General features: G+C 45.4%; 1 protein-coding gene across 2 annotated transcripts in view; it reads right to left on the bottom strand.

The window, feature by feature from the left end:
• Positions 1–295: 295 nt before the first annotated feature.
• Positions 296–10,969, bottom strand: part of FLT3 (fms related receptor tyrosine kinase 3) — an 842,728-nt gene continuing 832,054 nt past the window's right edge. Inside the window, exon 24 of one of the 2 annotated variants that reach the window (XM_069639890.1) lies at positions 296–733. In XM_069639890.1, the coding sequence (XP_069495991.1) occupies positions 665–733 (69 nt within the window). In that variant the 3' untranslated portion in view covers positions 296–664. Of the gene's footprint in view, positions 734–762; positions 1,894–10,969 lie in introns of those variants that run through there. The other variant, XM_069639891.1, reaches the window with a different exon arrangement.

Genomic DNA, 10,969 nt, shown 5'->3' with positions numbered 1-10,969 from the left:
GCTATTGGATGCCCAAGTACACGCACCATGTTGCACCTGCTGCCACCAAAAGCCAGTTAATACCACTTTGGCAGTGTCTGGCAAGTACCTTTCCCATGCCTACCCAAAAGTAAAAACTGTTGGCATTGCCAGTGATTGTTTTCTGACGTAAAGCACCCAACCAAGCGTCTTCTTAAGGATCTTCACTATCCAAATATTTTATTATTTTTAAATAACAAAAAGATACAAAAAGATAAGTTGTGAGTACATGAATAAGAGTGTTGTGGGAGCTTGGTTAGTCACAGTGTGTCTCACGCCGATCCCCCCTCGGTCCCTCAGTGGCACTCTCCCACTTAATCTTGCTGATTATTTCAACACGACTGCCGGCCTTGGCTCGATTGAACTCTATACTTGTGTGGATGTCAAATACCATCACACAACAACACTGTTCACAAAATGTCATCCTAACAACTGAATAAGTCATTTTCATCGGCCCATATTGTTGGATATTCCTGTAAAATGATGTGATAGCAATTTCCATCTATCGAAAATTGTAGATCAAAGAAATGCACGGATTTCTAGATGTCCCAATAAACAAACAATTCAAGTGAACTAGCCATGTCTTGTGCACCAGCTCTGGCTGATGTTTGCCCAAGCTGATAACCTCGTGTGGCACGCTGGATCATCAACATGTTTGCTTGGGACTTTCCTCAAGGTCCGGGTGGCTCGGCTGGTTTTGCCATAACGGGGCGGTCTGAGGGGGAACACAACCAAGGAGATGTTACAAAAGAAGCTGCCACACTTTAATAATCAGTAAATTACAGAACACATCAACATCACATAGAATAAGCGCATACAGTAGTCTTGTAAAAAAATGCACTTTTAAATTGTTAAAAATAACATAGTTATTATGTTATAGAGACATAGTATTTACACGTTCAAGGCTATCATGGCATTCATTGATTTACGTTTTAGTACACAGGTTTTAACAAATATGACAAATATGTATTTGCTAGTTTAAAATCATTTAGCTTGATAGTTTCATTCTGCATATGTTCATCGTGTTTGCATAGTTCCGTTTTTCAGCAGAGTTAGCAAGGTCTAAGTGAAAAGAGGGAAGCATTTTCAATTTTAAATCCTTTCGGATAAACAACACAAAGATAGATGTTAGTGAATTTTAACAGTTATATAAAAATCGAATTGGCCCATTATCAAAGATACCTATTCCTTTCCAATAATTAACGTGTACAATTAATTCGGTTTTCCATATCTTTAAAACTTGAATAATCTGCCAGCCATTTTATCTAACAGCATAAAAGCATGTCGTCGGCTTCCAGAAACTCTGTCCTGGTGGTCTGGGAGATTCTAGACTTGTTGGGGGGCAGTGCTAGATTAGATTAGAACACACATGTGCACAGTAGTACTTGGCAGGCCAGCACGGCCTTTTTATTGAACAGAGACGCTTGACTAGTGCAACGACCCGGGCCGTTGTCCTTTTCCCTCTACTCTATAACACCAACAAACGATATGCCACCTTGCATGCTGGTTTAAGTTAGTTTCCAAAGTCCTCATCTGTTGGTTGCTTAATGATAAGTAAAGTATATCATATACGTTTTGTTAAAAGCCATGATATATCTGGTGAAGGTAGTCAACTTCAAAATGGCGGCTCCATGTCACTAGTACGATTCCGTGTAGCAGCAGCTGATGTTTGTTTGCTGTTTTCGGATAGAGGACAACGTGGAAGCAGCTAACAGCCCTAGCTGGCAGTGATACACACAGAGGAAAACAGTCTATTTTCCTGCTCCTGGGCTCACTTCCTGGTCCGATTGGTAGGCGGGGTCTGCCCGGTCAGAATTTCTGGGAAGTTTGAATGTTCTTGTACTGGGAGGATTTGTTGTCCATGTTTTGAAAAGCCTAATATTGGAACAAAAAAAGGCTGATCACTTGGGGGGAACCAATATCACTGAACCTTCTCAATATCACTGAAAAATTCGAATTAACATCAAAACAAATGGACTATTGTCCTGTTTTCTTTGTCACCCAAAGAGTGCTTGACTGCGTTTTGCATGTGAGTTCTCAAAAATGAGCAGCATAGGCCTCAAAATCTAACAGATCTACCAATTATAGCGACCTGTACAGTGCTTCACTGCTCTGGAGCTAGATTTGCACTATAACAATATATAATTATAATATTATTATTAACAACACCATTCATTGCACATTTAGTAATAAACATTCAATAAGTCATGCAAATTACAAGCAATTAAAACCGGACATAGTGCAGTGTGACCTTTTTCACTCGCATTTATGTACACAGTGACTCACAGGTGCGTTGCTGTGGGGGTGCTGAGCGAGCTATAGCCCAAGCTCTTTTAATTGTAGACCCGGATAGAAGCTCAGAGGCTACAACCAAAAGGGTAGCTAGCCCCGAGTCCTGACAGTCCCGGCATTACCGTAACCACAGAGCTTTTTCAGACCTAGCAACACCCTTGGCGAGTGGTAACCTACAAAAAGTGAGGCACGTGTATGCGCACAGGAGAGGTTACAGCCCTGTGGCTAGCTGGGTATCTATGCCCCTCATAACGCATTCTCAACACACCCAAAATGAACTTATGAGTCATTGTTCATAATCCTCTATGGCCGGAAAGTATTGATTAACTGACAGTGGCTACAACCATTTCCTTTGGGGCAAACAAATGGGAAACCCGGGCTAGTCATTCCTTTCAGCATTGTAGTACATTTCACATTAGGTCAAAGTACACCAAGCGTAGCACAGGATTCGACAGTGAGTATCAGCCCTTCTTAATGTATTTTCTGCACGTATGTTGGGCATGTTTTACATGTCACTAGGCATTTACATATTGCTCACACCAGGGCTCAAGTCCTAAAACAAGGATAGGGGACTCTGACATCACATGCAGTGAACGCAAAGTGAAAAGAATGTGCACATTTAATTTTAGGGTCCCTTTCTCAACTCAGAAAGTGAACAGGACAAATAAGCATTTGCCAATATAACATGTTTTCTTAAAACATTGCTTGCTAAAGGGAAAAAGAGCACACCTGTTGTCTCAGAAGGTATACAAAAACGTAACCTGTACAGCAAAGAGTCAATAGGAGTGTTTTACAATCGTTTACTGTGGGATTTTAGTGGAATCACAGGTAATTTTCTTGTCTCTGAACAGCGTGACTTGGGTTCGAATCCCGGACACGGCACTCTTATTCAAGTGGTAGGAGCACTTTTTAAAAATGGTCTTAATTAATTGAAAACACACAGGGAGAACGGTACCCACCCTCTGCAAAAAGTGGGCAGACGCTGTTCACCAGCGTGTTCCTTCGACATGAGCCCTAATTCATCCCGTCTCCATTAGATCTTTCCTTGCTCATCTATGCTATCACGCCTTATGACTTATCTCTGTTGGCGGCTGAGCAACATATACAGACTAAGGACAAGTAGATAAGCCACGTGATGCTACAGAGCCATGATCTGACACTGAGGTTACAGTATGTGAAGGGGTAACATGGCACAGCTAGCACGCACATTGACATAGGAAAATGTGTCCCCAAGGCCTGCTCTGCTTTTTCAGGGAAGACACAAAGAGCAACAAGGACATTAAAACATGTCCAAGTTCATCTCCTCAGCGAATAACTAGGCCTCCATCTCTGCTGGGATATCAGGGGTTTAGTATATTCATAAATTGAACAGTTTAGATTCCAGATTCTCTTTAATAAAAACTTGTTGGGCTCCCCGGTGTGTGGTGTGCCTTCCTCACCTGAGAGTGAATCCTCTGCAGGTACAGGGGACCATAGTTCTGCCAGAGGCTGTCAGGTCCATGAGGGAGCCCAGGCTCTCTTGAAAAGGCAAGCTGCTGTCTCAACAGAGGCATGATTTGGGGCACCCTCCCCCCAGCTCTAAGAAGTGCCCAAGTAGATGCAGTGTTTGGGGTTTGGGGTGTGCCTCAAACTTACCACCTGGACAAAGCAACAATCTTTCTCGGTTTCTCAGCTCTGCAGAAGGAAATATAAAGTCCAGCATTTGTCAGGAGCTGTCCTATATACATCACTCCTCATTTTGATTTTCTCCCATCGAAATTGGTACTCCATATATGATCTCAACCTTGGCCTGTGGCCTAGTGCACACTCTACTACTGTCTGATGCAACAGCACTTACCAATCACGGGCCGCAGGAACTCAGCAAAAGGAGAAAATATGTATTGCAATGTAGTTTCTGACCTTTTTTACCCTTTTTGCTTAATGCTCTGTATAGAAAAGCATAGTGCAAGCATGTAACTCTGCTGGGCCTGACACCTACCAGCCACTGCCTTGTAGTTTAGCAACATGACAATACAAAGTGACATGTGCATTCCTGCCAACACACCAATGGAGCCCAAAGTTCCGCCAGGATCTGCCTTTAACTGTGGACAATCCAGAATGTAAATTACATCCTATAATTGTGTCCTCCCATAACCTGGTGGCAGATGAAAAATCTAAACATAAACCATGTCTGGTTATGATATGGTGGTCATTGGGACTCCACAATTATACTGGCCAAAACATTTTGATGTCATTTTATTGTCAGCTAGTTTCTAGTGGCCTTCCTTTCAGGGCCTCCTGTGTATTTACTTTCTGGGACTGAGATTCACCCAACACAGACCATTTGGCCACTGCCACAGGAAAAGGCTTTGTTTTCCCTAGAAAAGGGTTTTCAAATCCCAGGAAGGAAGGGACTGCCCCCAGGGGCAGGGAGTGCGTCAATGCTTCAACAGACAGGGTCTGTCATGCCAAAGGAGCTCACAGATATGTGGCAATTAACAGAGGCTCTTTGATGTAGGCAGACACAAGAGGGGGCAGAGTTAGAGTAGCCAGGAGAGAAGCATCAGTCCACAGACGAGTCCCACCATCTTGGATTCACCAGGCTACCAAATCTCCTGTATTACTCTCCCCCACTTCCTGCAGGTAAAGCACTCTCGGTTTGAAATCCTTAAGCAGAAGATTCTGAAACAGCAGCCAGGATTGGACCTCTTACAGAAGACTAGAAGGGGAGCAGTCCACTGCAGAAAATTGCCACTTTAAGCGTGTGAGACCCCCTGCAGAATCATCTTGGATATCTGAAGAAGGATTACATCTGGAACTCTGTATTGAGTACAAACTGTTGCATAGCCCTTTTCCTAGAGATGTCCAAGAAACGGGCACGTTTCTTTCCACAGCCATCCCAGAAGAACAGTTGGGGCAATCGGCTGGCTGGACAAGGTCTTATTCAGCTTAAATTACTGGTCACCCAGGAACCTGCTCGCTGGAACTGATATAACCTGAAGGCAAGCGTCCCCAGCCAGCACGATCCTCCCCGCAATGAGAGACAATGAAGGACTCTCCCAAATCGGGAATAAAGCCAAGACAGAGTGCGGGTGAGCTTAAATGGGAGTGTATCAATCAGAATAGGGCATGCAAAGAACTCTGCAAACTCCGAGAGCGCTCTGTCTGACAATAGCAAAGACAGGCGTATATATTTACAAAAAACGTCACGGGAACCTACATACTATAGGGGGCACAAGTTCGATGGGATTGGGTGGCGACGACTAACTATAGGTGCTGCTGCGATGCGGTTGGCTTTGGCTGGAAGACGTCACTGGTCAGCCTCGTGGGTTCGGCTGGGCCTGGCAGGTTGGCTGAGTTCATCCGGGCGGTGTTGTTGTGCCATCGCGGCCAGTGTCAGAGATGAATGTCTTTTCCTGACTTATTTGCCCTAGGCCATGCACACCGCAGTCATTCAATCATTGCAATATTATCTTCTTTAGTAAATCTTCCAATAGGTTATTCTACAGGTTAATGCAATACAGGAGGAATGCACCTTGTGAGGGGTCTGATGGTAATACGTCAGGACATGGTTACCAGTGTCCTGTTGACCGGGGCCATAGGTCGAGGTGCTAAGCTTCAGGGCCTGGGACGGGCGGTACAGGTCTTTCTGTCTTGTTAGAAGTTGTTATGGATGTGCCGCTGTGTGTTGTCAAAGTGTTGGGTGTCCTGATTGAACAAGACCATAGGTCTAAGATGATCCGGTGGGTTATAAGGTTTACGAGGGGGCGCCTTTGGAAGTGTGTGTTCAGGCAGAGTTTTACTGCGGTGCTGTAAATAATGCAGGTGGCGGGCCGCGGCCTTGGGTGCTGCAGGGGGGGCTACAAATCTTTGAAGCGGCTCCAGTCTGGTTGGGGGAGGTGGAGTAGCGCAGCGCGGGCCTCTGCTCTCATGTCTTGGCAGCCTTCGCAGGGTGGGTGGGGGAATGGCCTTGCACGTATTCACAAAGGTATCTCCCTTGTGTGTTGCCGACTTTAGGTAAAAACATCACAAACATTTGAACACTCTATAATACTTATTCAAATCACTTTAAAACATGCATTTAAACTTTGCTGGATGTGTCTCGATTATACCCAGTCTGAGCACCGTATTCGTACACTATGTTTTAACAACTACAGTATTTAGTTACATGCATATACATTTGCAGTAAGTGAGGTAGTAGTCGGGTTGGTGGAGTACATAGAAAATGACCCGCCACTGTACGTGGCGGTGGTGGCACATAAGGGGCTTAGACATACACACATGACACGTGCATTCTTGCGCATCTTTCACATGAGCCCTCTGTATGGTTGCATTCGTCTCCTCATGTACTCTAGCAGCATTAGTTCGGTTATGGCGGAAAACCATGGAGTGTAAGTTTCCCAGTGATACACGTACCAAATAGATCCCTGGAACTCTCCTTCATTATTAGTACCCAACTGCAGTGGTGTGGGCTCGCCATTGCTTATATCATGGAGGCATGCTTTCTATGTTTATACATTTTACAGATTTTTGTAATATAAGAGATTTTGTGGAGGAAAGCATACTTTGCAAGTGGTCTTGGCATTCGTATGTAAAGACTTTCTGCCATCTGATGACCATTTTACCGTTCTCTTCATCGCCCAGGCCCGCTGGCCGGGTCATGTTGGGAGCGATGATACACTGCGGAAGGTGAAATGTTACAATGTTAATGTAGTATGCTAGCTCATGTCCGTCTTGTTCGTGGGAACGGGCTCGCAGCGGATCTGCCAGGGTGCCGCGGCGACAGGGATAACTGAGACTTTCCGAAGGTGGGGGCCGCGCTACAGTGCGCTGAGCTCACACCATTTTTAGTAGACAAGATGGTTTCTGAGGCCTAGCTAAATTCTATACGTGCGGGCAATGTCTTCAGCAGGTGAGCCATCCACCACCTGGGCCCTGGTGGTAAGGAGGGGACGCCCGATGAGCCATGGCCCTCACCTGGGGTGGAGATGTGGGCAAGGGGGGTCTTTCGGACCACTCCTCCCCTACATTTCCCCCCTTTCGTTACTTAAGTAACGAATACTTTAAGTCCTCCAGCCTTGTACACTCTGCTTCGTCCGTCACTGCCTCGTCCCAAGCAGGTGTGCCTTTTATGGGCATCCATGCTCTGCACACCCCCCGTAAGCTCTCCCCTCTTCTGGCATATTCATCTGGGGTACAAGTCAGGTATATACATCCGCCATCTCCCGCCAAATCTACCCACACCTCCTGGTACCATTCTAGTACACGGGGCTCTCTAATGGTGGTGTGCCATGCTTTATCTATGATATCTTTGTCGTGATAGATAGGCACTAGCTGATATCTTGGTGTGTCATCTGTTCCGGTTTGTACCTGCACTTCCTGCATGTTTTGTATTGTCCCACGGGTGTTGCCCATTGTCACCATCATCATTGCACCATTTGGTACTGCGTTAGCACAAACTCGAAGACCCACCTGGCACAGGCAAAAAATTAAAAGGAGGAACACCACAGCTGGCATCAAAAATTTCACAGTTGTTCCAAGCCATGAGGGGACCCAGGAGAAGATGTTATCGAACCATGTACTGTCTTCTGCTCCACCTTCCTTTTTCATTTTTTCTCCTAGGTTGTGGACTGCTTCGATCACATGGGACAGGGAGCCATTTTCTGCGTCTTCAGAAGGTACGAAAGTGCAGCAGGCACTTCCTATTTTTCGGCAAACACCTCCATCCATCGCCGTCAACAGGTCCAGAACATACCTGTTTTGCATGGTCATCAGCCATAAAGCCCTTAGTTCCACTTTTATTACGTTGAACCCTTCTTCAGTGTCGTTTGCCAGCTGAATCAATTCCCAGCGTGTTATCTGGAGCCATTTTGCGTTTGCTCTTGCTTGGACACTTGAGACGAGTGAGGCAAAGAATGTTTCTGCTGAGCTGAATAATCGATATTTATCTGGGATCTGAGCCAATAGTTCTGATGATTCGTTTGATATGTAGTTTGATGCACGTCTGTTACGGGTCAGCACTTCTCCCTTGTTTCCGGAAGACAGGACATACATTTGTGACTCCGCAGTTGGCTGGGCTGCACTCTGTTGCAGGCGTTCCTGTGTCTTTTTGCTCCCGTCGATGTGGCTTTCTGGTATTACCATTAGGGCTGAGTGTAGAGTGGCCATTGAGCAGCTGCCACTCCATGACGGGGGGAGGTGTAGGTATGCCTGGTTGCCGCATACCCAGTACGTGTCCATAAGGGCCGCTGTCCCTTTTCTCAGATCTGGGATGGTGAGGGTCTTGTTACAGTTCTTGTTTGTTCCCTTGGAGGTCTTCCCCTCTCCTTTAAAACATAGTTCATAGTCTATTTCGTTCTGTAGTTTGAAAGGTCTTTCAATGGCGGTTACCCAAGTTAGTTTTGAAATGTGTTCCTTCCATACTGGTGTGCATGTTTCTTCTATCCACTGCAATTTCTCTGGTGCCACACCTCTCAGTGCTTCAGCTTTGCACATTACTTCTTCATCCTTCCACTTGTTATCAGAAAAAAGTGTCCCTTGTATTACAAAAAACGGTTCTTTCAAACATACCACCCCTGCCGTCTTTGGATAGCATGTTTTCTCGTTCTGCAGCATTCGAAAAGTAACTTCATGTGCCTGGAAGGTGTTCTTAATCCTGCACAACGTGAGATGAAGGAGACATTGGGCATCTATAATTGGCAACTCTTTGGGTAGCAATACTTTGGGTGTACCTGAAGCGTGAGGGATGAGGGAGCAGACATAACAGCTCTCGTTTGTTGTTTGTTTAGCTGTGGCACTCATATCCGCATACCATTTATTTGTTTGGTGGGGGTGTCGTGGGTTTTCCATCTTATCTAGACCTAACCCATAGTACTCATCATACTTCCTCCTCCCTGCCTCCCTCTTCTGTCTGTTGTTCTTGTTCCTCATGTACTTGCCAATTTCCTGGGTGAGGGATAAAATAGACCCCCCTTTCTCATTCCCGCCCCCGTGGCCCATGCATCATATAATATTTCGTGTACTGCTAGCAGCCTTTCCTTTTCGTCCCTGACGTTATCTTGCAGGTTGTTTTTTAGTATGGGGGCAGGCTGGCTGGTGGGGGTGTTATACAACCATGATATGGCAGACGGGTTTCGGTCATTTAAACTGCGGGCATTGTAATTAGATATCCCTGGTGGAGGCACTGTGTTGTTTTGCATTCCACCCTGTGGCTCTTTCTTTTGTAAGATGACAGCATTGGATGGTGTGGTATGATAACCCCATACAAGTTTAGTTCCGTCCCATACCAAAAAATCACCCTCCCTAGTATTGACACTTGCAGTTGTATTGGTCCCAGTAGTGCTGTTAATCCCAGTACTGTTAATCCCTCCCCCCTCGTTCATCTCGATAGAGATGAACGCTACAAACCAATATGTAACCAGGCCAAACATTAGTATAAAAAACAACGTAATGCACACAGATAGTCCACACTCATACGAATATCTGCATCTCTCATGTACTAATTCTCTCATTCTACTGATTCTATCCGTTGCAGGCTCCCCGTTAGATGCCATGGTAGCTCCTGTTTGAGATATAAAAGTGCATTAAGTGCATGTATGTAAACATTTTGTTGGCACCATTAGTGCCAATATATATTGACGGGTAATGGAAGCGGGTAGGGTTGTGGGGAAGGGTATTCACAGACAAGGGTGTAAACATGTCATAATTTGTTCACTTTATTAATCACATATAAGTCTAAAAAAAAACCCCTTTTTTTTTTCCCAGTAATATATAAAAAGAGAATGCAGCAATACTTCATCAGTCACTTTCCCATTTTCGTTCATTGCTGACGCACACACACAAGTCAATATTCAGACATTCAGTTGAATTGGTTGCTGTTGTCTGTGCCTCCTCATCTCCCTCCTCTTGCACATTATTATAAGCTCTTCGCACATCTGTCAAGTGTACCCAGTACCTCAAACCCTTCACTTTTACAGCTGTGGGCGTGCAGTACACTACCTCGTATGGGCCGTGGAACTGTGGTGCATTCCATCGACGCACAAAACTCCTGACATAAATTAGTTCGCCTGGCAGTAGCTGTAGCTGTTGCTCAGGCTCTGTGACAGACCCTGTTAGATTTCCCTCCTCTCTAGTGGAGAGTGGGGAGAGCTGCTTTGATATTGCGCGCGCTGCCCTTGTTAATTTTTTCAAATAGTCCGTGAATTCTTCTCCCAATATCGCGGCGCTCCTGTGTGCATCTGAGTGTTCGCGCAGTGGGGAGTGTGCTGTGTGCATTCGTCTCCCAGTCACAATTTCGTGCGGGGACAAATGGTGGTCTTTACTTGGCTGATTTCTCAGTTCAAATAGCGCAAGGGGCAGGCAGTAGATCCAATTCTTCTTCAATGAAAAGCATAGTTTCGATAACCTGCCCTTTAACAGTCCGTTCATCTTTTCCACTACGCCATTACTTTGAGGATGATAAATTGAACACAATTTATGTTTTATTCCCAATAATGTAGTGACTTCCTTGAAGAGTTCATTCACAAAATGAGTGCCATTGTCTGAGCGAATCACGTCACAAATTCCCCAGCGCGGGAACACCTCCCTCACTAGGAACTTGGCTGTGCTTTTGGCATCAGGTCGTGCACATGGTCCAGCTTCCACCCACCTTGAGAATGGGCACACAACCACGATCATGTAC

Source organism: Ambystoma mexicanum, chromosome 7q (assembly GCF_040938575.1).
Source record: "Ambystoma mexicanum isolate Mex_15411 chromosome 7q, UKY_AmexF1_1, whole genome shotgun sequence".
Taxonomy (NCBI): Eukaryota; Metazoa; Chordata; class Amphibia; order Caudata; family Ambystomatidae; genus Ambystoma; species Ambystoma mexicanum.
The sequence above is the reverse complement of the archived record's forward strand: the minus strand, read 5'-3'. Positions and strand labels throughout refer to the sequence as shown.